At 41.5% G+C, this 25,992-nt stretch overlaps 3 protein-coding genes across 4 annotated transcripts in view; 1 reads left to right on the top strand and 2 right to left on the bottom strand.

Annotated features, from left to right (window-relative positions):
- The first annotated feature begins 221 nt into the window (after window positions 1-221).
- On the top strand, window positions 222-3,972 carry cavin4a (caveolae associated protein 4a). The gene is made up of 2 exons (XM_077558243.1): window positions 222-894; window positions 2,215-3,972. The coding sequence occupies exons 1-2, from the start codon at window positions 496-498 to the stop codon at window positions 2,839-2,841; spliced, it is 1,026 nt and encodes a 341-aa protein (XP_077414369.1). The 5' UTR covers window positions 222-495; the 3' UTR covers window positions 2,842-3,972.
- Window positions 3,973-5,336: 1,364 nt separating this feature from the next.
- Window positions 5,337-21,255, bottom strand: LOC144042658 (vasoactive intestinal polypeptide receptor 2-like). 2 transcript variants are annotated; one of them, XM_077555529.1, is made up of 13 exons: window positions 21,011-21,255; window positions 19,190-19,295; window positions 15,603-15,716; window positions 14,429-14,520; window positions 13,097-13,170; window positions 10,563-10,695; window positions 10,348-10,498; window positions 9,424-9,484; window positions 9,287-9,356; window positions 8,414-8,505; window positions 6,937-7,066; window positions 6,772-6,813; window positions 5,337-6,348 (listed from the first exon to the last, which is right to left on the bottom strand). In XM_077555529.1, exons 1-13 carry the CDS (start codon window positions 21,059-21,061, stop codon window positions 6,175-6,177), a joined length of 1,290 nt encoding a protein of 429 aa, XP_077411655.1. In that variant the 5' UTR covers window positions 21,062-21,255; the 3' UTR covers window positions 5,337-6,174. The 2 variants fall into 2 exon arrangements, with proteins under 2 accessions (XP_077411655.1, XP_077411653.1); XM_077555527.1 differs by having other exon boundaries at window positions 13,097-13,194.
- A 951-nt stretch (window positions 21,256-22,206) lies between these two features.
- zmynd11 (zinc finger, MYND-type containing 11) overlaps window positions 22,207-25,992 on the bottom strand; it is a 29,866-nt gene continuing 26,080 nt past the window's right edge. Inside the window, exons 15-16 of the mRNA XM_077556979.1 lie at window positions 25,005-25,190; window positions 22,207-23,801 (exon numbers count right to left, since the gene is read on the bottom strand). Of these exons, the coding sequence (XP_077413105.1) occupies window positions 23,679-23,801; window positions 25,005-25,190 (309 nt within the window). The 3' untranslated portion in view covers window positions 22,207-23,678. The remainder of the gene's footprint in view (window positions 23,802-25,004; window positions 25,191-25,992) is intronic.

Consider the following 25,992-nt stretch of genomic DNA (forward strand, 5'->3'; position numbering starts at 1 on the left):
GAGGGCTGGCGGGGCGGAGTTCCCCTCTTTCCTGCGACCAGTCCTCCCTGTGGGTCAGTGGACTCGGATCTTTTTGAAGCCCAAGCAGTGTTCCCCCGTAGACAGAACCTTCTACCCCAGAGCCAGTGGACTTTTTTTCCCAAAGCTAAAGACTTCTTCCCTAAATCCAGAACTTTCTAAATTGGAGTCTTCATCCCAAAATCGGAGCTTTCTTCATCCCAAAATCGGAGCTTTCTTCATCCCAAAGCTGGCGTATTCATCCTGAAATCTAAAGCCGCCTTCATTAAAAACAGAACCCGCTACCCCATAACCAAAGCCTTTTTTCCGAAAGCCAGAACCTTTGACAAAGCCAAAACCTTCCATCTGAAAGCCAGACTCTTATTCCTCAAAGTCGGAACCTTCTCCAAAGCCGGAAAAGTCTTTTTTTCCCAAAACCAGAGCCTTTTTGATCCCCAAATCCAGATTTTCGAGCCTCTGCAATCTTTACAGAAGAAGATGGATCAGCACAAGTACGGCGCTCAGGAGAAGCTGGAGATCGCGGGGATGGAGGACGAGGACGGCAAGCCCATCAGCGCCCTGAGCATCCTGTCTCTGCTGGAGCGCGTGGCCGGAATCATCGACAACGTGCAGTCGGGCCAGCAGCGGATGGAAGAGCGCCAGCTGGACCTGGAGAACAACATCCGCGGCATCCAAGGCGACGTCCTCAAGCTGGCCAAGGAGCACGCCGACACCAGCGCTTGCCTGGACAAAGTGCTGCAGAAGACGCGCAAAGTCAGCGCCAACGTCAAAGATGTCCGAGCCCGCGTGGAGAAGCAGAACGGGCGCGTCAAGAAGGTGGAGAGCACCCAAGACGAGCTGCTCACCAGGAACAAGTTCAGGGTCGTCATCTACCAGGTCGGAAGTTTCTCCTGCATGCGCTTCTTCTCACTTCACTTCCTCCTTTTCGACACCTCACTTGCTATGCTTTCTCCTCTTCTTTAAACCTCACTTCATCTTGTTCCTCATCTTCTACACATCACATCACGCAGGATTTCAAAACAAAAGCAATTATTAGGCCCTGTAGATGTAAAATAACTTGAATTACTCTGAAAGGCTTCAAGTGTCAACTTTCAGTAGATCCATCCGTCTTCTGATGCTTATCCAGACTTGCCTCTCCCCAGCCACTTTGTCCGGCCCCTTCGGGGGATCCCAATATGTTCCCATATGACATAGTCTCTCCCCCGTGTTCTGGCTCGTCCCCTACCGGTGGGACATGCCCAGAGCACTTCCCCAGGGAGGTGTCCAGAAGGCATCCGAAGCAGATGCCCGAGCCACCTCAACTGGCTCATCTCAACGTGGAGGAGCCTGCGACTTGACTCGGATGACTGAGCTTCTCACCCGATCTCTAAGGGAGAGAGCCCGGACACCCTGCGGAAAAAAACTCACTTCAGTACAAATGAATTTCTGGTAGAAAGCAGCTCACTTCCAGTGAAACCTGCAGCAGAACTCGGAGGTCTACCAGCAAAACCTCCAATTGTACTCGCACTAGAACGCCCGGTAGAAGTCGATGGAACCTCTAGTACAACCTCCAGTCAAACCTTAAATTTCACCTTAATAGAACTAACATTAGAAGCAGTTGAACTTCCTTTCGGATTACCACTTGAATTTCTAGTAGAATGTCCAGGTCCGCACTCTACTGAGTGACATTGGAAACACTTTGTACTTTTGAATGAGCTCATCTTGAAACCGAACAAAGTATTTAAAACATTCCTTCTTTGATTTCCTCAAGTTGTTAGCGGCGAGTGTAACCGGAGCTCAGCCAGCAGCTGCTGACAGTCATCGACGGCGGGTCCTATTCTGAGAGCCCTGGCACCTCATGCTTGCCCCCAAGCGCCCCACTACCACCACCTGCTGTCTAGCGCAGTCGCCATTTGACAGCTTAGCCAATCGCAGGCCGGGAAACAGCCGTGATCAAAAATATTCATCAAACTATGACAGGCTTACCTCAACGGCGTCAAAAAGAGCCGCACCCGCGCAGGCATGCTCAGGCTAGCCATTAGCATGGAAGGCAACAGTCACTGGCAATGTTATGCTAGCCTTTAGCATTTCAAGGTTACTGTTACGCTGCCCACAAGAATTCCAAGGCTAACGATTAGCGTTGACCCCCAAGAATGTCAATTTCCGCATGTGCAGACCGAGAAGGCTCATTCCTTGTTACTGTTGTGGTTTCCTCAGGGCGACGCTGAGGTCCCGTCGGTGGCCGTCACCAAGAGCCCCAAAGGGGGCCTGGATGCTCTGGAGCTGGAGCCCGATTCCTACGAGGTCCCCGCTGACCTCTCCTCAGATGAGGAGTACCTGAGTGTGGAGGAGGCGGACCCGTCCCGGACAGCGCGCCTCAAGAAGTCAATGGTGAAGAGCAGCGAGACCCTCAAGGCCGCCTTCTCCAAGGAGAACATGAGCAAGACCAAAGGCAACCTCGGCACCAAGTTCCACAACCTGGGCGAGAAGGTCATGCCGCCGGAGCGCCGCGAGAAGGTGCACCAGGCGGGAGAGCGCCTCAAGCAGAGCGGCGAGCGCTTCAAGGAGAACCTCGCCAAGAAGGCCCCCACCAAGGAAACCTTCAAGATCAAAATCAAGAAGGAGCGAGCCGTGGCTGAGGGCCAAGAGGGCGCCGATGCCGACGCAGAGGCCGAGGTCGCCGCCGAGGTCGCCGCTGGGGTCGCCGCTGGGGTCGCCGCTGCTCCCCAGGCCCAACCCCAACCTGCCTACACCGAAGTTGTTGCCGAAGTCAAGAGGGAGGGGCCGGTGGAGCAGGCCACCGCCACCAGGAGGGCCGAGCTAGAAGAAGATTACGGGAATTAGAGACCCATGATGGGAAGAGGACAGGAAGTAGACAACCATGACGGCGAGATTACAGGAAGTAGAGCACATTTACGGGGAAACAACATGAAGTAGACCGCCATTAAAGGAAGCAGACCACCATTATGGGAAGATGACATGAAGTGGACCCCCATTGCAGGACGTAGACCACCATTATGGGAAAATTACAGGAAGTTGAGTCCCATAATGGGAATTAGACCGCCATTACCAGAACAACAACAAAACAATTGCAGGGATGGATGACAGAAAACAGAAAACATTTACAGAAAGTGGACTGACAGGAAGTAGAGCCCCATTACAGGAAGTAGACCAACAATACCCGATTTAAAGCCCAATTAGAGTGATGACATAAATCAGATGACATTTACAGGAAGTGGACTCCATTTAAAGGAGGCAGACCGCCATTACAGTCAGATGACAGGAAGTGGACCTCCAACACAAGAAGTAAAAGCACCATAACAGGAAGTAAACACAGGAAGTAAACCACCTTTACAGGAAGTGAGCTGCTCTGTGAATGGCCGAGGACGCGGTGCCTTTTATTTATTTTATTTTTTTAAGTGGTGACACCTGCTGGCCGCTTTTCATGCTTTGCTGCTTTGGACCACGTTTATGCTAACACGTTCATGTAGAAATCTTTTTTTTAATCATACACGGATGATGACAAGGGTGACTTTGGGTGGTTTACACGTTTCACATTAAATTACACACAATAAAAAATGTCACTTTTGGTGGTTTGTGCACATGATAACGTATTAAAAATGTGACTTTAAGTGGTTGTGGCACATTATAACATAAAATGTCACTTTTGGTTATCATTACGTGGATGGAAAAAGTCAAAAGGGGCTTGACATCATGATTGACAGCTGTTTTGCAATCAATTGATGACTTCTGGAAATGATGACGTCAAAATGGTGTGTGTGTGTGTGTGTGTGTGTGTGTGTGGGTGAGAGAGAAAGAGCGAGACAACTTGACTTGTTACAACGTGCAATGTGTGGTTGTTGATGTAATTGTAAAGTCAGTGTTAGGTCGCCCCCCCGTGGCCTCATTTGGTGATGCACTCAACCACGTGTTAGCTGAGTTGGACGTAAAAAAAGAATAAAGAGTGGAATTTGAGACTCTTTTTCTCTCTCCTTGTTTTCATTAACATTCCATCATCTGGGGGTGGGGCATATGACTTTAAGATGAGAGAGGTTCGATTAGATCTGCAAAGTAGTCAGCTTCAATATTATTTCATTTGATTTTTTACATTTATGTGCTTTAACTTTTAAGACTGCAAAACCACTCATCACATTAAATACACTTTTCTCAGACATGCATGAACATTTTCTCACATTTCTCTCATTTAAACACCCTCAAAGCTCAAGATTTGGAAAAATAGGTACACTACTAACAAAAAGATACGGAATGGCACTTTAACAAAAATCTGCAAACAGTGAGACTGTGAAAGGTCAATCGTGTTATAGCGACGGTCGAGGGAACACTGTCATTTCAAAATTTTTAATCATTTTTTTCTGGAGAGCTCAGTATTGTTCATTCGGTAATTTTACCGATTTGACATGTCATCATCATTGCTCTCTTTTTTTATTTTTTTATTTTTTGCGTGTGTGTGCGTGTGTGTGTGCGTGTGTATTCATTAGTTCACCTAAAACCTATTAAAAATCCCATACCATTCACCTAAACCGAATACTTCAGAATCCCGCTAGAGTCGTGAAGTTGTCATGAGACCCGAGGAAGGATCAAAGAAAAGAAAAAAAAAGTGAAATCCAGCAGCGACCAGACATGACCGACCACCCACCGGGTGACCAACCAGAGTCTTTCACCAACCCCAGAAACATTTAAATTCCAACAAATTAGGGAGACCTCAAGAGACCAAAGGAGAGACTGAGGAAAGGAAGGAAGGACAGACGAAGCAGAGACATTTCAAAATGTTTGACATCAAGACTGCTCGACAAAAGACAAAATCCAACTCAGGTTTTTAGTTAGATCAATCTGATCATGTCATGTTTGGTGAAATCTCAAAGTTTTTATTGTCTTACCTTCACTTGCAGATGAAGTCTGATGACATTTTCATCTTTCTGTGCATCTAAATCCAGATTGTTGCCAGTCTTTCTTTTTTTCCGCAAGTCCGACTCCATTTGAGTTGAATCCTTTTGACGGTTATTCGTCACCATTTGTCCGCGTTTCAGTCCAACGGGCTCCAACTTGAGTCTGACAAAGTCAAACAACCACCTAGCTAGCTAGCTAGCTAGTTAGCTGGTGAGGTGTGTGCGTAGAAGAAGACAGGCGGCAATTCGGAGCGGCGTGCTCTGGTACGCCCCCTTGTGGGTGGCCGCCGACATCACCGCCTGCTCTCTGCGGTCACGTTCAGGCACAAAAGCGAATCGAAATAAAGTTTAACAGTAACTGGTTCAATGATTTCGTGTTATCATCACTTAAGTGTTACACAAACATTGTCATCAGCAAGGATGAGATGGAAATATTTTCATCATTCTGATTTAATATTTGTTCGTATAAATTAAAAAGATTTTGAATTGTCTTAAAGTATACAATAAGTCAGATTTTTCATCAATGTAAGGAAATACATGGCTCAGTTTGACACACAGTAACACCCCCCCCCTCCCGAAAAAAAAGGGCAATATTAAAACTGACACATCACAAGCTCAAGTGTTAATCAAAAATGTACAAAATACACTTCGTTATGCAGTTTGAACACACGAATGCATTTAAATACAGGAAAACGTCATTATTCAATTAACATTAGAGTTCAATTGATAAAATTGTACCGAGATCAAATCAAAGTCAAATACAAGCGAACTGCACTCAAAAAGATTCTTGACTCGTTGTTTGTCCAGAATGAATTTGGTCAATTCATGTTTCACGTACAATTCAAACCCCAAGTTTGACATTTGCTGCCGATGGCCTCACCTGTGTCGAGGAAGGAGGTCATGACCAAACCCAGAAAAGCCGTCAGCCGAGATCGCTCGTTACTTCCTCAGCACAGGTGAGGACGATCGTCTTCCGTCGACAGCAAGCGGAAACGTTCGTTTTGAAAGTTCATCGTACAAGAAAATCAAGTTATCAAATTCATTCTGGACAAAAATACAAACTTTTTACAGCTGAAAATGTCTCAATGAGTCAAGTATGCCGTTGAGTGGAAATTCTTTTGTAGGTTGGAGCTCGCATACGAATCAATTTGTCGTCAGGCTGAAAAGGGGCTCTCGAGGGCCCGACTTGAGCACCCCTGCCATACGGACCAGCTCAGTGGAAAAGACTGCTGCCAAAAGTCCTTCAAGTGGACGCGGCGGCGAGCGGCGGTCACAGCACGGTGGTCTCGGACTGGAGGATGGACTGAGTTCTGGAGGTGCGCTGGAAGTGGACCGCGTGCTCAGAACCTTTCCTGGAAGTCAGCGTGATGCTGAAGCCTTGAGCTCGCTTCAGGCCCAAGTCCAGGCACACGCTGCGCCACTTCCTCTTCAGCTCGCCTTGCACCTGCACGCACGCACACGCACGCGCACGCACGCACGCATGCACGCACGCACGCACGCAAAACAACAAGGTTGCCTCATGAGTCATTCTCTGCCACGGACTTTTAAATACATCAAGTGGAATCAAAGCGTTAAGTGCCACCGACGGATATTTTCGTCAAATACATTTTCAAGGTGGGGGGGGGGGCGTGCACGAGGGTCTCGCTCAGCTTGTTTGTGAAATTCAAGCTTCTACAAACAGTAACTGTAATGATTTGGAATTTTTAACTCGTAAAAACGAACAAAAACGAACAGAACCACCCTGAAAACGAATTCCAACTAAAAAACAAAAACTCAAAACGAAAAGCTAAAATGAAAATTCCCAAACTATGATAACGCTGGCCAGAACACAATATTCTCGAGAAATCGCTGAAAGCGGACTACAAACCTCGCTGTTGAGGAAACAGTAGAGGACGGCAACCACCAGGCCCTGAAAGGCATCAAAAGCAAGTGGATGAAAAAAGGAGGACAAATCGTCAGGATGCTCACGTGAGGCGAAGCAGGGTAACGTCGGCGTCATTAGCGTCACGTAGCGAAACATTTCTGTCGTCACCTGGAAAGATCCGAGGGCCAGGTCGAAAAAGATCTTGTAGTCTTCGGCCATGGATTCCGACAGGGACACAAAGACCACGTAGTGGATCCCAAACAACGGAATGAGCAGGAGAGTCGATTTGGCCAAACGTCTGAAAAAAACAACAAAATCGCAAAAAGACAACAAATTGTCAAAAGTGAAACGAGCAAAAATCAACACTATGCAGCCGTGCCTTGAGATATGAATTGGATTTGTCCTGTGATTACGCCCAGAAAGCCAAACAGTTGTATCTCAAATCATCTGTTCTCAGGGTGTGCCAAAAAATCGATTCTCATTTAGTACGATTCAGAATCCATTTTAAACGTCTCCAAATTGATTTTATTGGGAGCGCCGTTCATGTTGTACACAATTTGGCCACTTAGGGTTGCTGGTTCCGATGCACTGTTAAGTTGAAGCCACATGAGAGAGTACAAGGAAAAAGTCTCGATCGAGTTATGCCAATAAAAGTCGTTTTTTTGCAGCGTAGGAAGAGCACATGCCGGTTAAGATGCTTCTCTGTAAACATTCCTGAAGCGTTTGTATGACCAGCCCTTCTTTGGAGTAGCGCGCTAATTAGCATTAGCAAGTAGATCATGACGATTCTTTGAACGTCTATAAATTGAAGCAGAAATCATTGTCAATCAAATCATTTGGAAGCAAAAATGGATTCTGAATCGAAAATCGCAGACCTAAAAAACGGAATCGTTTCAGATTCTGAACAGATTCTGTTCCTGTTGACATGAATACAAAAGCCGTTAATCTCTTCCAGTCACCCCAAAACAGATAAAAAAATACTGTATCCATTTTGATGGTTAAAAATTAAAATCCCCATCGGAAAATGCCATTTAACACTAAGGAACTTACAAACAGTTTTGTTATGCCTAGTGCTACTTAGTGCGACCAATCAAGTGTCTATTGTCTATTGCCCACTGTGTGTGCCCTGACATTGACTGGCGTCCAATCCATTATTTGCATACATGTAGATGGCGACCAGTCCATTGTTTGTCTGTATGAGCCCTGACATTGACTGGCGACCAATCAATTGTTTATTTGTGTATATGTGATTAGATGGCGACCAGTCCACTGTCTTTCAATATGTGTCATCATCCTCAGCTCCATGTAGCGTCTTTTGTCAACATTGTACAAATGCACTAAATATTTGACGATGATTGTGATTTTAAATATTGACATATTTTTGTTTGTTTGGATCATTTAAAAAATGTGAACATTGATTTGATTTGCGACGATATGCAAATGTGAACGTTGTCAACATACAACAAAGCTAATCTTGCTAATCCACCGACAGCGTAACTCATTAACGATGCGTGACGCGACAAACGTGCTCAGACAAGAAAGCCATTTTTATTGAAGATAAACGATGACGTCCGTTTAGCAGCGCTGACGTTCAAATGACGACAAAAGAGATGATGCGCGTGAAACGTGTGAGTCGGCTACCCACCCGTACTGAGAGTGGTCGCCGCCGGCCACGTCGGGACACTGCAGCTTCTGCACCAAGATGCGAACGATTCGGATGAAGAGCAGGAAGTTGACCTGGAAAAAGACACAATGCAAAAAACTCACACGACTGGAAAACATTCCACCTCCCTGGTGCCCAATCACTTGAGCAAGGTATTGGGATTAACCATCCGTCCATTGTTTGTATTATCTGGCGACCAGTCCGTTGTCTGTCCATATGTGCCCTGACATTGACTGGCGAGTCGACCAATCAATTGTGAGTATATATAAAGAAGGTTCTCTTTAGATGGTGACCAGTCCGATGTCTAAATTTGCACTGACGTTGACTGGCGACCAATCCATTGTCTAAATGTGCCCTGTCATTAAATGCCAACCAGTCCACGGTCGGTCTATATGTGTCCTGACCTTGACCGGCGACCTATCAAGTGTCGATATGTGTCCTGTCATTAGATGGCAACCAGCCCACTGTCTGTCTGTCTAAACTTGCCCTGACATGGCGTGGCGACCAATCCATTGTTTGTCTATATGTGCCTTGACATTGACTGGTGACCAATCCAATATTTGCATATATGTAAATGACCAGTCCATTGATTGCCTGTATGGGCCCTGACATTGACTGGCGACCAATCCATTCTTTGCATATATGTAAATGGCAACCAATTCATTGATTGTCTGTATGTGCCCTGTCATTAGATGGTGACCAGTCCAATGTCTAAGTTTGACTGGCGACCAATCCGTTGTTAGTATCCAGTCAATTATTTGTGTAAATATTCCCCGTCCTTGGTCCCCGTTTGTCTTCCATGTGTCCCCCACCATTGAGTGGCGACCAGTCTGCATACGTGTACTGGCTTCTTACCACAACGGCGATTCCGATGGGTCCGTTGATGACCCAGTTGGGGACGGGGTTGTCGTTCCTCTCCCAGCACCTGTCAATGGAAAGGAACGCGCGAGGGGGCGTCGACGTGCGATTGGTCGCGGCGGCCTGTCACTCACCCCGTGTCCTCCAGAAAAATTCGTGTCAGCACCCACGTCAGCACAAAGACGCTGGGGATTCCTGCGGCAAATCCCGCATTTCATGTCAAATTTGGTTCTCGTCATGACATCATCAAGAAAAAGAATTTGGATCAGGCTTTTTGGTTGCATTCACTACATTTGGCCACCAGGGGGCAGTAAATTGCGATCATTTTACGGTAGTCATTCTTTGTTCATGATCATAATTCATATTAGTATATTATGTAATATTAATATATATACACACACACACACACACACACACACACACACACACACACACACACACACACACACAGCGGTACCTCTGAGTTTGAACATAATTCGTTCCTGCAAAGTGTTCAAAGTCCGAATTTTTCAGGTAAGAAATAATGAAAATGCCATTAATCCGTTCCCAAGCTCCAAAAACAGAAAATTCCTATTTTAATTTCTATTTATGTTTTTTACATTTACAGTACAGTACAGCATTTAAACAATAAAAAATACCTTACCTTTTTTATTGTGGTGTCAGTGGATGATAAATGATAATGTTTGTAAAGTTTTTTTTAATCATGTCCTTGATATTTAAGAAGACTTGATGTTCCATAATCAATATTGGATTGAAATCAAATCGGGAAAAATCGAAATCAAATCGAACTGAACTCATGTGAAACGAAATTGAATTGATCGATGACATTTGAATCGATACCCAGACCTAGTGGATAGAAAACAATCGAGAAGTAATCGGTATTCAAATTATCAATAGATATTTAGAAAATCGATTCATCATTTAGAGGCCAACTTGTGCTTTTACTTTTTTTTTTTTTAAAGAGTTATTGACAGGATTTGACATTGATATGGATTCTAAAAAAAAGTCATGTGTCTGTTTATGTTGTGGCGTTGGTGTGCGACGATGACACGTGCTACCCCATCCGATGAGCATGTAGACCGCCACGTGCGTGTTCTGCGAGAACATGGCCACCAGAAGCGTGTGCAGGTACAAGGCCTCCGCCAGCAGCCAGTAGAAGTTGGCCATGATGAAGTACTGCAACAACACCAGGCTGGCCCGACACGCCGCCTGACACGCGCAAAACGGGACGTCACGCTCGTCCGCGCCGGCGCGCAATCGTTGGTCGTCTCACCAGCGAGGGCTGCGCCGAGCAGCGCGCCGCCCGGTCAAACAGGAAGTGGTCCTTCACCAGCACGGCCGCCGCCCTCAGGATGAACGACAGGAACAGGTTCAGGTGGATGAAGTTGCGGGTGCAGTGCAGCTTCCTGTGACGCAAACAAAACAAAACTCATGGAAAAAATACAACTCTAAAAAGGATTTCGTTAAAACGAAAAACGAAAAACTACATTTTATGTTAACAAAGCTAACTAAAACTAATTGTAGCCAAAATGTCCTTAGTTATAGTTTTTCAAAGTTTCGATCCATTGTTGACTGGCGACCAATCCATTATTTGTCTGTATGGGCCCTAACTTTGACTGGCAAGTCGACCAATCAATTGTTTGTATATGTGCCCTGTGATTAGATGGCGACCACTCTACCGTCTGTCTCTATGTGTCTTGACATTGACTGCCGACCAATCCGTTGTCTAAATGTGCCCTGTCATTAGAAAAGACTCCATTCAATATTTTATTTTATTTCATTCAATTCAGACGCTAGGTAAGTTACTTTTTTCATTTGACCATGGTGTTCCTTAAATATTGAGCACAACTGTAATATACATTTAAAAAAAAAAGAATTTAAAACGAAAACTAATACTGAAACCAACCAAAACTGAACTAAAATTAAGCATTTTTTAAATAACTAAAACTATATATTTTTTAAACTATCTTGGCCACTGCAAACATGCAGAAACACAAAGCCGATCACAATCTCAGTAAGATGAAGGGTGACATTGATGCTATTTGTTAGCCGTTCAATGGCGTTTTGCATTGCGTGTTAGCACTGAGCTAAACTGATCATAAGTTAAAGTAAAAACTAAAGTAAAATCGGCCGAAGGAAGGCTCATATCTCTAATCTCACCCCTTTTTTTAATTGATGCTGTAGCTTTTAATACGAACATTTTCATTGTACTGCATGACAACATACGGCATAATCAAATAGAATGTAAAGATTTCCGCGGAAATTTTTAATGGTACTGACTGCTAACTCTTGCAAGGTGGAAAGTCGCATGTAGTATTTGTAGCAGTAATAGTAGTTGATTTTAGATCACTTCCTGTTGAAATCAGGTCACTTCCTGTTGAAATCAGGTCACTTCAGGGTCACTTCCTGTTGAAATCAGGTCATTTCCTGTTAAAATCAGGCCACTTCCAAGTCACTTACTGTTGAAATCAGGTCACTTCCAAGTGACTTCCCTTTTGAAATCAGGTCACTTCCTGTTGAAATTGGGTCCCTTCCGGGTCACTTCATGTTGAAATCAGGCCACTTCCTGTTGAAATCAGGCCACTTCCTATTAAAATCAGGTCTCTTCCGGGTCACTTCCTTTTTAAATCAGCCCACTTCCAAGTCACTTCCTGTTGAAATCAGGTCACTTCCGGGTCACATCCAGTTGAAATCAGGTCACTTCCTGTTGAAATTGGGTCCCTTGTCACTTCCTTTTAAAATCAGGCCACTTCCTGTTGAAATCAGGTCACTTCCTGTTTTGAAATCGGGTCACTTCCGGGTGCTTCCTGTTGAAGTCAGGTCACTTCCTGTTGAAATCAGGCCACTTCCAAGTCACTTCCTGTTGAAATCAGGTGCTAGCATGACTTTACATTGCAGTATGATTACTGCTACTGCTTTGCTCCTCAGCAGTCCCAGAATGATTTGAGTCCCTCTATTTTTCCATAATTTGTCCAATTTGGCAACTTGTCATCATCTCATCGGGCCGATCTGCTAAACCTGCAGCCACACGCACCCACGCGCTGCAAACACGCACACACAGGAAGCGACAGGCCCATAATAGCGTCTCGGCTAATCTCTCCTACACGCGGCAACTTGTCCTCCAGGCATCAAGCTCAGAGACAACTTTGAGATTTATGACAAACGCCGGCCGCTTTTCCTTCCTCCGACACAATCGAGTGCTTTTCTCCTTTTTCCTAATCCTGCGCAACAATAACGAGCAAGTCCTGCCACATGTTGGGATCGTCGCGGTGATGCGGGATTTGGCTTCGTTACAGACGCACGAAAATATGGAAAAGATGAATCCGCTTGAGTTTTCCCGGAATTCAAATTGTTTATCTTATCAAGAAATTTTGGACAATTGGACGTCCCGATACATTTGTCCGCGTATTCTTCACTTCCTGTTGTTGTTCCAGTACTTTTGTCCAGATCTGATTTTGACTTCCTGTACTTTTGTCAACATCTTTTTTTCTACTCTCTGTTTGTGCCTCAATACTTTTGTCCATGTTTTCTTCACGTCCTATATTTGTTCCAGTACATTTGTCCACATTTTATTTTGACTTCCTGTAAGTGTCCCATTTGTTTGTCCCCATTTTCCTCATTTCCTGGAGTTGTCCTGGAGTCAACATTTGTCACACTTTCAATATCTGTATGCGTCCTAATACTTTTGTCCACATCTTATTTTGACTTCCTGTAAAAGTGCTCTATATTTTGTTCCCTTGTCACTTTTTGCGATGTCTCATGTGCGCCCCCTAGTGTGAAGGAGGCTGATAAGAAGTTGCATCTCACCTGAAGAGGCAGAGGACAGCGCTCCCGGTGGTGAGGAAGATAAGCGACAGGCTGTGGCCCAACGTGTACAACGTCTGCACCAGAACGTAAAACACCAGCTGAACACACACAAGCACGTTCAAAATCTTGCTAAAATAATAGTTGGACTAAAATTGCCATCAACAATTATGCTGAGTGATGCTGACAACAAATTGCTAACAATAATGTTACGAAGCAATAACCTTGCTAAAATGCAATTAGTGGCGCTAACAACAACGCTACGATGCTAGCTAGCTAGATGCTCCAGGTTGCAATGTTTGTACTGGCCGAAAGCATTTTCGGGACGTGAGTTTACAGACTTTGGTCTATCAAAGCCGAGTGTATGCTAGGCTAACTGAGCATCCGGATATCTTTTGTACCTTTGTGTATCTCTCTCTGCTGTCTGAGGCGCACAATGCAGTGCGTTATCCAGTTAAGTGAACAAACACAAGCAGGAGTTCACAAGCAGACATTGGCGACCTCAAATGAACTCAAGTGAACTCGAGCCACAACTGAGGCGAGGAGCCGCAATTAGCGGAGAAGGACGTGCTGCCAAAAAATGACAACGTGGCAAAGACACACTTTTTGTTTGAGCAAATGTTTGTGAATGCAAAATGTCACACACGATGTCTGGAATTGTTGAGGAAAACAAGTTATAGTTGCACTCCCTGTTTTGGGGTACCTGCAATTTTTGGGTCATTTCTGCTACCAATACAGGAACACACGGCAAAAAAAACACAACAACAAAAAAAGACAAGAGGAGGCCTGGAGAATGATGAGCAAGGAAGTTGTCATATCTGCCGAGAATATTTATGTTACTTGTTAACAGCTGTTGGTTGTAGATTACTGTGAGCCAAACTATAGCATTAGCAATAGCATTAGCAATAGCAATAGCATTAGCAATAGCAATAGCAATAGCAATAGCAATAGCATTAGCAATAGCATTAGCCAAAGTCTTAGCACAAGCGTTGATACCAATGCCGAGTGTCTGATTTGTTAGCAATGTTTCTAGTTGTTTTCCTTTTAGCGAAAGGTGTGACGTGAAGGATGCAAATTCACGTTGGCTTTGTTCACAACTTCCACGATCAGACTGGCAAAAGTTGGCATCAGCAACCCAAGCCTCGAAACCGAGCACTTTTCAAAGATAACATGTTGTGTATTTGAAGCAAACACAGAAACCTCTGCTAGCTGAAATGCTAACATACGACGGAAAACAGGCACAGGCAACAATTAGCATCTACGTTGCACGTTACTGTTTTGCTGTTTTGCATTTTTGGCAACGTCAAGTGAAGCGGATTGCGAGCCCGAAAGCACCTTGTCCTGGCCGCTGTCCGAACCGCACGCGCTGGTTATGTTGGGGAACACCTCGGACCATCCGGACGCCGTGCACTTCCTGCTGATGTTCCCTGCAGGAGGTCATCGGGATTGAAATCAAGGAGGAGTTTTGAGTCTTGGTCAAGGTTCTTAGAGTTCATTAAAAAATAAACAAGTGAAGCCAGAGTTGACAAAATAACAAACTCAAACTACATTTTATGTTTACAAAAGTAACTCAAACTTATTTTGTAACCATATTGACAGCAAAAATGTTTTGTTCAATTATTTCCATACATAAGCTTTGAAGGCTAACTAGCATTTGCATTACTTGTTCTTACGTGGCAACAGTTGTTTGTCAATTGTCACAACTAAAACAAAGCATTTGAAAACATGTCAACAAACCTGCTCTCAAAACAAATGACAAAGCAAACTGGACTAAGTGCAATTTCTGCACAAATTGCGTGGGAATGCTAATAGCTGAATGCTAATAGCTGAATGCTAATAGCTGAATGCTTATGAAATAAATTGAAAGATAAATGATGTGAAAATGACAAAGTATTGATTGTATTTGAAAGATAAATGAATAAAAAGAACACTTGAATCCGGGAGGCGTAAATTTTTGAAGCAAATTAAAATTTATATGGATCAAAAAAAAAAAAAAAGTAGCGCCACCTAGGCTTGCAGTACCCTCCATTCATTTAGATGGAAAGTGGAACTATGATAGTCAGTTGGTATACATTTCTGTCCCGTAGCATAATTGCCATGGATTTATTTGCAATGTACAGTCGGAGGTGGGATTCGAACTCGCAACCTCCTGGTTACTGGACAAGGCAATTTAGCAAATGCGCTACTGAGCGGTATCAGCTGGTAATGAAGGTAAGTTGAATGTCTGCAAGTGGGCGTGGCAAGAAGGAAAAAGTTCAATGTCAGTCCCATTGTGGGGAGAAGTTGATATTTAACGTTTAAATGTGCCAATACTGTAAATGATGTGGAATCAGACCATAAAGTGGGAATTTTTGACGCAAGTTGGAATTGAAATGGCCTAAATCTGAAGTTTTATGTGGGAGTTGTTACGCGGCCAAAAAGTGTGGAGAATAAAAACCACAATAAGTTCTTCCGGCATTCCCGCATCGAAAGCGAAAAGTGCAAAAGTATTGGAAGGGTGCGACTTTACCGTTGGTGCCAAAGACGGTCGTGAGGAAGCGCGGGCACTGGACGGAGGCGGTCTGGCCGATCCCGGTGCGGTCCCAGCACGTGATGTTGTCCCAGGCGCCTTTGCAGCCCGCCTCTGATTGCGCAAAAGCCAATCAGCATCCAGCGTTTGTTGTCAACCAATCAGCATCAACTGCACTTGAACGACTTCTTACATCGTCGCTGATCCGACCCTCGTCACATCTGAAGCCGTTTGCGTTAGCTTGGCCTTGACCCCTTGAACCCCAATTTTGAAGGCACCTCCATGTTTTTTTTAGAGTATTTGAAATCATCTTTTCTCATTGAAATAAACGGAAATGATGTTAATCCGTTCCAACCTGATTGAGAACCCAAGCAAAAAAAGTTTTTATTAAGAAAATTAGCACTATAATATTGAACTGTATTTAAAAATAAATAAAAAAATATATATAAGGGGAAAAAACTGGCAATATAACAATACTCGCAGGTGTATATTGAGGACTTTATTCACATGGTCTGACTGCACTAGTGTTAATTTTATCCGCCATTATAAAATTTAGTCTCAGTTTCAGTACAGTTTCAATCGCGGTTGTGATTTTTAGTGGCCTATAAATCTAGCATTTTAGTTCAACAGAACATACATTTATATACATTTATACATTCGGACCATAAAGTGAGGTTTGTTTGGGGGACGACAGAAATCTTTTTGGAAGGAATTCAATGTAAAATCTATTTTAGATGGAAAACAGCAAAGAAACGCTGCGGTTGGTCAAGAATGACAAAAGTCGCTTCCTTGTCGTCTTTTTCTTCTTTTAAATGACTGGTGGATCACATCTCTATGGTGTATAGCGCCACCTACAGCGGTGGAGGCCCGTCTCAATATTGGCAAAAGGAGAACGGATGGAAACGGGCAGAAGTTGGCAGGTCCCGTTTGCGCATTTTCACGCTTAAAACATTCGAACCATTTGGATGGAAAGCCCCCTGGTGACGACATCGTCAGTCCACAGCAAGTGGCAAAATGGCCGCCCCCTGAGATGAATCAAAATGGCTGGATTTGGCTTCACAACTTTGCTTCCACAAATGTAATATTCGTCAGAATGTCATGTTTAGAATCGTGAGCTTACGGATAACGTATGATTTGTTATTGTTGTCTAAAGAGCAACATTGGCAATCCTGCACGGGCGGCCATCTTGTCCCGCTTGGAGGTCATGAGGCGCTCGAGGTCGGAAGGCGGGAGTCGCCTCAATTCCCCCGAGCTGCCGATTAGCTGCCGATTAGCAGTTAGCATCGATCCCGTTGCGAGGTCGCGTCCGTCTGCCTCGCGTCGTCTCGATTGTCAACGCGTTGGCTTTTTCTCAAACGCCAGCTTTCGTTTGTTCAGCAATTTCACAAAGCAGATTCCCATCGAATTGTTCTGGTCCCGGAGCCACAAGTCGCGTCTCCTCGTGTGCGTCATTTCGGAGCTCGCGCAAATCAAGACTTTACTTTAACACCGTTTTTGCAGCATGAAAATATCGCATCAGATTATTTGCCATTTCTGACATTTCTCGAATGCAACTCGATAATAATAATAATAAGCAAATGACAACCATGCAAAGTCCAATCATAGTCGATGTTGTAGACCTTCTTTTCACGGAGTTGACCGCCCTTTTGACCCCCCCCCCGAAAAAAAACACCATTTTTTATGAATTGAAGCAGTCCGTGTTGTACGACGACGTATTCGAGCCACGTCTAATTTTATTTTTTGGTTTTTTTAGAGGTCAGGAGCAATATTCGGAGGATAATATATTTTATAAAGTGGCCAATTTTAGAGAAAAAAACTCCGAAATTTTATAAACTCTCAAATTTTTGGGGAGTTTTTTTTCTCACAAATTTGCCACTTTTTTTTCATCCCGCGCTCTAATTTTTTTTTTTAGAAGTGGCCTTAATAAGCCGCCGTGTTGGAAAAAAAATTGTGGAAACGCGCAACCAAGGTTATTGTAGTTAACAAAAAAAAATGAAAAAACTCTAATTCAAATTCAAAAAACAATTTTATTAATGAAGTAAAATATGTCATCTAGCAGCAGCAGTTTATTAAATATTGCGCACAAGTAATACACATTTTTCAAAAAATTTAAACTAATACTGAACTAAACTAAAACTAAGCATTTTATAAACTAAAACCAGAAGCACCCTGAAAACTAATTAAAACTAACTACATTTAAAAAAACAAAATGAAAATTCCCAAACTATGATAAGCCTGCACTGAACAAGAGAAAATTGTTCAAAAAATATTTGATTGTACACGTTAAACAAATATAAAACGTGTGATTAATTTACAATTAATTATGAGTTAATTATGGAACTCATGCGATGAATTACGATTGAAAAGTCTGAATTGACTGACAGCGCTGATATTTATTGAAATATATGATATGTTTTAATATTTCAAGGTTGACGGCGCCATTTTGTAAGATTGCTTCAACAGCGCCCTCTACTGTTTTTGGCAAATGGATGGATATGTTTTTTTCAGGGCCGATACCGATGACGATTATAGTCGTCAAGGAGGCCGATAACCGATATTTAAAAACCAGATTCATTTTCAGTAAAACAAGATTGTTTTCAATGCAAATGCCAATCTTGACTTTGTTTTAATGTCTTAAAGCATTTAATGCTGATTGAATAACTTTTCTACGGAAGAGGATGAGAGCCAGTAAAGAGGAAAAAAAAGTTTGTTCTCAGAATCCCGAGAATGAAGGCAGAATCCCGACAAACTTTTTTGTTTCTCTCTCCACTGGCCCGAATCCTCTTCCGGCATTTTTCAAATGTAGATTTTTTTTTTAATCTTAGAGAATTGACTTCATTTTAAATTTCAAAAAAATATTCAGTACGTCTTAAAAAGTCAAATGGAAACTTGAAGTAAATAAAATAGCTCCGTTTTTTTTCCAAAATTAAAAAAATCATGAAATCTTAAACTAATGTCAAACAAAAGCAAACGGTTCCGAAGGTTCCCAGGTTCAGCAGCATCTCTTATAAAGTGAACTGAAAATTTAAATAAATCATTTCCCGATATTTTAACGCTTTTAGATTGACCTTTTGTCGGCCGTCAGATTTTGAAAAAAGGCCGATACCGATATTGGTCAAAATTTTCATTTGGGATTTCAAATGAGGGTCTCAAACCAGGGATCGCATTTCAAATGTATCCTGGGATAAGGTTTCAAGCCAGGGTTGGGCTTTCAAATTTGGGCTTGAAGCCTGGGCTAGGGTTTTAACTCGTTCACTGCCATTGACGGCTATAAACGTCAAAAATTCATTTCAACTGTTTCTATTAGTTTAACATTTTTTTCCACTTTTGTTAGAAACAGTATGAAAACCTAAACATTTTTTATTGTACATTTAGGTATAAAATGTGTGATTAATCATTAGTTAAGTCATGCGATTAATTACAATTAAAATTTTTGATGGCCTGTCGCCCCTCATTTTTAATAACCTTTTTTTTTTTTTTTAAATGAATTTATGGCAGTGAATGAGTTGAACAAGTATTAGGGTGTCAAATTGCAGCCGGCTGGGTTCGGGTTCGAAATTGTTCCTGTTGATGTTTGTCCTCGGTACCTTTGTGCGGCGCTCGTCTCTCTTGCTTGGCCAGTCGCTTCACGCACTCGGCGCGATCTTTTTCCACCTCCAAAAGGAAGTTGCAAGTGGGGTGGCGACCGCTCACCTGCCGAGCGCATCACACAAACATCTTGTCATGTTCAAAATCACAAATGACGCGCGCACGACGGTAAACGTGTTTTACGTTTAAAAATGCTAAATGTTTTGCACATGTTTTAAATGTGCAATTTGAAGAGCAAGAAATAAGTGTTTGGAAGCAAACGTGTTGCCACGGCAACCCTCAGCCTTCGCGACCTGTTGAACGACGAGGACAAAGAAATTCTTCATTTTACTCCGAAGGCCGATAAGGGCGACCAAAACTGCAAAATTTCAAAATAAATAAATGACTAAATAAATAAATATATGACCAAATAAATATATGACTACAAGTGAAAATAAAAATGCATATAAAAAATATAGTTCGAAAATTAAATCCAAAATAATAAATATAAATGGAAATAAAAACCACAAAAATATATACATACATAAATAAATACATTTGTGTTTAATTTTTTAATTATATTATATAGTTTATATCCGTTTATCCGTTATATCCATTTTCACTTTTAGTCCATTTATTCATTTCATTTAAGTCATTTATTTATTATTTATTTATTAGCAGTTTGGGTCCAATACTGCCTAAATTAAAAATAAATAAATGACTTAATAAATAAATGACTGCAAATGAAAATAAAAACGAATATAAAAAATATCATTCAAAAATTAAATACAAATGTATTTATTTATGTGTATATATTAGGGGTGTGAATTGCCTCGTACCTGGCGATTCGATTCGTATCACGATTCATATCACGATTCATAGGTCACGATTTGATTCAATACCGATTAATCCCGATACGAATCTATAAATTGATTATTTCAATTTTTTTTTACTCAAATTTAGAATATACTAATCAGTATTTAAATTTGTCCATGTACACTGCAAGATTTGTATGAAAATGTATTTGATCTGAAAATTCTGACTTCTGAGTTACTGCATTTAACAAACAGGTTGCAGTTTGTTTCATGTTTGAACAGCACTGAAATCAAATATTAAGGCTTAATGTTCCATTAATTTAACATTCTTCCATGTTTAATGTCTGAATCCTAACCCTAAGTAAGACATTTTGTTGAATATTCCCATAAAAAAAATGAATGCTTAAAAATCGATTCGGCCGCATATCGAATCGATTCGAGAATTGCGCGCTGTAACATCGCGATATATTGCCAAATCGATTTTTTCTGACACCCCTAGTATGTATATTTTGTTTTTTATATTATATTTTATTTGTTTTTATTTGCATTTATATTGATTTTTTTGGATTTAATTTTCGAATGATTAATTTGAAATTGATTATTTATTAATTTTAAAGGCTAATCCTGGTTTGAAACCCCAAACCCCTTGCGCTGAATATCAAACCCTGAACCCTTAATTGAAACATTTATTGCAGACCCGAACTCTCCTTTGACATTCTAATTTGAACATCCAGTCAAATTAGAAATTCTAACCTTGGGCTGAGAGACCCTCAACACCCTACCATCTCCTGAAAACCACATTTTGAACCCCTAACCACCCCCGTTTGAAGGCCTAAACACCTTATTTGCAATCCCTCATTTATTACACTAGCTCAAGTTTGAAACGCTGAATTGAAACTCTAATCCCAACCTAATATTGTATGAAACAATTACAGTTGGCGAAATGAAACGACTCACGCTTATGAATCATTCAAGACGAGGACAAAAAATAAAAAATAAAAATAAATAAAAAATCAATGAACTCACCATCAGCACAGACGCGGAGCAAAAAGCCAGGAAGAAAATGAAACTTTTCATCTTTGCTCTTCAGTCGCAACAAGCAAAAGTGTTCATCATTCAAATTGGCCTGATGAAGGTTAGCTGTCCTGTTTCAAATATATATCCAATTAAAAAAATGAGAAAAAGAAGAAGAACCCGAAAGGTCCAGTGGGATGAGAACGACGCACGTCTTTCCCACGCAACGCCCGAGCTGTCAATTTCCCCGCAGTGGGCTAAAGCACTTCCCCCTGATCCTTTCAAAGTAAAGCATAAAAGTGGGGTCGTTGGTTTTGTCCGTTTGTGTTTGTAAACAACCAATTCAAAACGGACTCCCCATGGCTCAACGCCCCCCCCCCCCCCCAGTTCAACAGTTCAAATTCTTTAATAAAAATATACAAGTTTCTTCATCACTAAGCATATAATTTATACATTTATTTAAGGCAAGTTGTAAATTGTCTGAAGTTCTCAAATGTTTTCCAATTTTGAGACTGTAAGTGTATAGGATCGTATGCCGAGAAACGTTTCTTGGGAGGAGCAATATGGCGGCCTGGCGGCTTCAAAAAGTCTTGGCCTAACGGCTATCCAGTCCTTTATTCAGATCAGCGACCTCGTCCCAGCCGTCAGTGGGCGGAACGGGTCGCCAGCCAATAACACTACTTAATAATATTGTAGTGTGCTTCGTAAAAAAAAAAAAAAAACACACACGCAGTAATGACATAAAAGAATCAAATGTGAAGATTTCAACGGGTTTTACCACATTTGGGTCAAAGGTCCTGAGTAAGCCAAAGAAGTCATTCTTAGCAGAGGGTAAAGAATATTAATCTGTCATTATTGTGATGTTGACTTGAGTCGTCCACCAGTTTGTGTTAAAAGGCGTTTAATGACGCAAGATATGCGTCACCACATTTAAAAGATTTTTGTAAAAAAATATATAAAATTTAAAAAAAAAATTCAAACGGAACAAATCCGATGTACTTTACCTTAAAGCTCAATTGTTCCTTTTCTTGCAAAATTCAACTTTAGTGTTGTAATACACAAAAATATATATTTGGAACTTTTTCACCCGGGAAGATTGTGAGTTTTTTTTTTTGGTGGTCGTGCCAAGTAAGTAAACGAGTCCATGTTGCTTTTTTTTGTGTGGAAGAAAAACTCACTAGAGAGCAGCAACAAAGGAGACAAAAGTGTGCAACTTGTTGATACATTTATTTCCTCCATGTTAGCACATAGAACAGATTTATATACATATTGCTAGCTAGAGCATCAAAAACCCAAAATTGATTTTGGAGCACGAGGACGCGTGCGTGCGTGCGTGCGAGCGGGCGAGCGTGCAGGAAGTGAGAGCGCACGTTGAAACGTCTTGGCCAAAGAGACTTTTTTTTTTTTTTTGCTCCAATCCAATTGGTTTGTAAAAAAAAATGCCTCCCGAGGTGATTGCGCAAGAGTTGGCGACAATCATCTTCTGCCAAACACAGAAAGAAAGAAAAAAATCATGGAATGACACATAGATGATGATGATGATGATGAAGGATTGCTTGAAGCATAACGTCGAATGCGGGTTGGAATTTCAGCCGCTCAACACTCGTCCTCCGCAAAAAGCATTTTTGCTTCTTTACAAAAGAAGACATTTGCAAACATCTCAACTTTTACTCTGGAAAACAACATTTTGTTAGCCTTTAAACATAAAAGAAGTTTGAGAGAAGAAGAGGAGGAGGAGCTTGAGTGCGAGTTGAGAAACGCCGAAGTCAAACATGACGTGGCGTGTGGGAACATGTTATTTACATGTAGTGCATCGGCCACAAATTGATGAATTGACGCTAACAATACAAATAATCGTTAAAAAAAGACAACAAAGGATGAGAAAAATAGTTGAATGATTTCGCCCCCGTTCAGTCCGCTCTCATCACAGAAGGAAAAATAAAAACATCCTCTGGCTCACCTGTAGACCGCTTGGGTCATCTCATTTGCATAATTTCAATATCGTCCCATCACGAGTCCATTTTTGTTATTCCGTTTCGATTGGATTAAAAATGTTCTTTGTACAAATCCAAGCCTTGTTAAAATCCCAAAAATAGAAATTCACCGCTCAAATTTAGTGTCTAGCAAATTGAAAAATGTGCAGAATAATTCAAAACAAGACGGGAAGATTAGTTTAGTCAGCATCGATGCTGCAACCCTGTCGCCAATAACAAACCGACAACTTTTCGTTTTTTCCATTTTAGGTAGAAAGAATTGATTGCAAAAAAAGAAGCCTGCCTGCGTCTGTCGTCCGCTCGTCGTCTTTTTCACATTTTTCCAGCCGCTTTCTTGCCTTTTCTCCATGAAAGCAGCGCGCACACTTGCTGCACTTTAAAAAAAAAAAGCATTTTATATATATATATATATAAAAAAAAAGTTTAATGTTGCACACGCTTAAATAACATTCTGTGACACAAAGACAAATCATTGCCGCTAAATAAAAACAACGTTAAATAATAGAAAATTTAAAAAAAGTTGCAAACACGGGCGCCACCGAGGAAGGAAGGAAGGAAGGAAGGAAAGAAGGAAAGCAAGAGAGAGAGAGAGACACGAGTGAGCGTGTGTGTTGCAGACACTGACTGACGACAGGAGGAGCCAATGGCGTGCGAGGAGGAAGGAAGTGGGCGTGTCCGGATGCTTTTCATCTCTTCCTGCGGCAGGTGCGCTTGTGGTCGGCGTGCCAGTGCTCCTGCTGGCACTTGATGGAGCAGTACGACGTGTTCCAGCAGCAGTGGTACATGGCCTCCTCCTCGCAGTTGTAACACTGAACGCACGCACGCAGTTTCACAAATGATACACACCAAAAATCACACTTCTTGCTCTTGTAAAACAACAAGTGAAAAAGTAACTGTGAAAAAGTGACAGGGGTAGTAAAAATGCAAAGAACAAGTGAAACTGAGTAAAAAAAAAAGATCGGTGGGTAAAGAAAAAAAAAAGAAAAAAAATCGAGGACATTTTGGTTTGGTTTAGTTTTAGCGTGTGCTTTCGCCCCCATTGTTACTTTTTTCCACTGTGACTGTCATTTAATTTTTTTTGCGTCACATTTTCCACCATTTTTTGCAAAATTTGAGACCGACACTCTTTCACTGGAAAAAAAAGTAACTGAAGAATAAGTCAAAAATGCAAAGAAGACTGTTTTATAAAAAAAAATAAGAAAAAGGGAAAATTAGAAGAAAAGTAAAATGAAAATTTGGTTTTGTTTAGTTTGACTTTTGGGGGTGCTTACCCCCCCAACTGTGACTTTTTCAATATAACATTTTTTGGGGTCAGATGTTCCACAATTTTTGGGCAAAATTTGAGACCAAAACTTTTTCGCAGTGAAAAAGTGACAGAAGAATGCAGGTAAAAAGGTAAATATATAAAAACTAAAGAGTAGCATTTATTAAAATGTAGAGAACTTTAAACAAACAAGATTAAAACAACAAAAAACTATTGTTGAACTTTTTGCTTTTTATTATTTCTATTTAATTATTAATATTATTTATTATTATTATTATGTTTTTTATCCGCACAAAAGAAAGAAAACTAAGTAAAGATTGGACTCTCATCTTTCATCAGGAAAAAAAGTTTGTTTCTACCTTATTCCGTTTTTGAGTAATCAACAATAGAAAATTGTTAGTCTCGCCTCTGTTTTGAAACAAACGTCTTTTAACGTCTTTGGCACTCCTCCCTAGGATTTTACTAAACGTTATTTAACGTTTTTAGCAGTCAAAGAGTTAAGTGCAAAAGTAGCATTGATTTATTTTAAAGAGTAGATGAAAGCGGGGTTTTTTTTTTTTTTTAAGTGAAAAACGTACCAAACAAAATTATGTTAAAAGAAAAGTTTGTTTGTTTTTCTTTTTCGAGTTTTATTCCCCAACCGTTTCCATTTTTTTTTCCCCTTTTGCCCCTTTCTTTGAATGGCGAGGTCGCAATTGTCTCAGTAGAGAGCAAAGTGCGCCCCCTGCTGGAAGGCGGCCGTCCTTACCCACTGCTTCTTCTTGGTCTGCGAGACGAGCTGCTTGTGTTGCGCCACCAGCTTCTTGACCTCGTCCAGCAGCTCCTCTTTGCACTTGTCCTTCACCTGCTTGCACTTGCGCTCCAGCTCGGCCTGCGCGCCGCTCAGCGCCTTGTTGACCGCCTCCTGCTTCTCCTCCTCCATCTCGCCGCGCAGCTGCAGCCACCACACAAAACAAACGCCATCAAAAACTAAAGCCGCCACGTGACTTGCAGATTCGGACTCGAAGGTTCGGACTCGGTCGCAAGCCGAAAGTTGGGAAGCGGCGAATGAATGCTGGGGGAGATGGAAAAAGAAAAAAAGAAAAGAAGAAGAAGAAGAAGTAAAAAGAGGGAGAGATTCTGAAAAATGTCACACTGAAAAACATTTGGAAACTGAAAAGGTAAAAAAAAAAAGGGAAAATGGACAGCAAGAATAAAGGTTGAATAAGAGTGGAAGAAAGTAAAAAAAAAACATTTAAAGAAGAAAAGAGAAGTCTGTGCGTTAACTCACGTTAAGGATTTGTTTTTTATGACTTTTTTGCTCTTTTTTTTATCTTCAATGAGGTTTTTTTAAATCCTTTTTTTCACCCACTTTTTTTGTAACCGACATTTTTCCCTGTCAAAAAATTTTCACTTGTATTTTTTACACCTACTTTTTCTCTTTTTTTATTTTCCCATTTTTGGCTTGATTCTTTCCCCACTTTTTCTTGCGCTTTTTTAAAACTTTTTTCACATTGTTTTACTTTATATTGCTCCTTTTTTTTCCATTTATTTTCTCCTTTTTGTATATATTTTTTTTACTTTATTCCACTTGTTTTCATTCCTTTTTGTATCAAGTCCAAACTCTTTTTATTTTGCTCAAGAATATTTCAATTTTGAAATCCAAAATGCCGTTAACTGCCATGGAAGGCTTCCAACTTCCGGGAAAATTCCGGGAAACACCCTAAAAGCGCGAACGGCGGCGGCCGTCGGTCTGA

Source organism: Vanacampus margaritifer, chromosome 2 (assembly GCF_051991255.1).
Source record: "Vanacampus margaritifer isolate UIUO_Vmar chromosome 2, RoL_Vmar_1.0, whole genome shotgun sequence".
Taxonomy (NCBI): Eukaryota; Metazoa; Chordata; class Actinopteri; order Syngnathiformes; family Syngnathidae; genus Vanacampus; species Vanacampus margaritifer.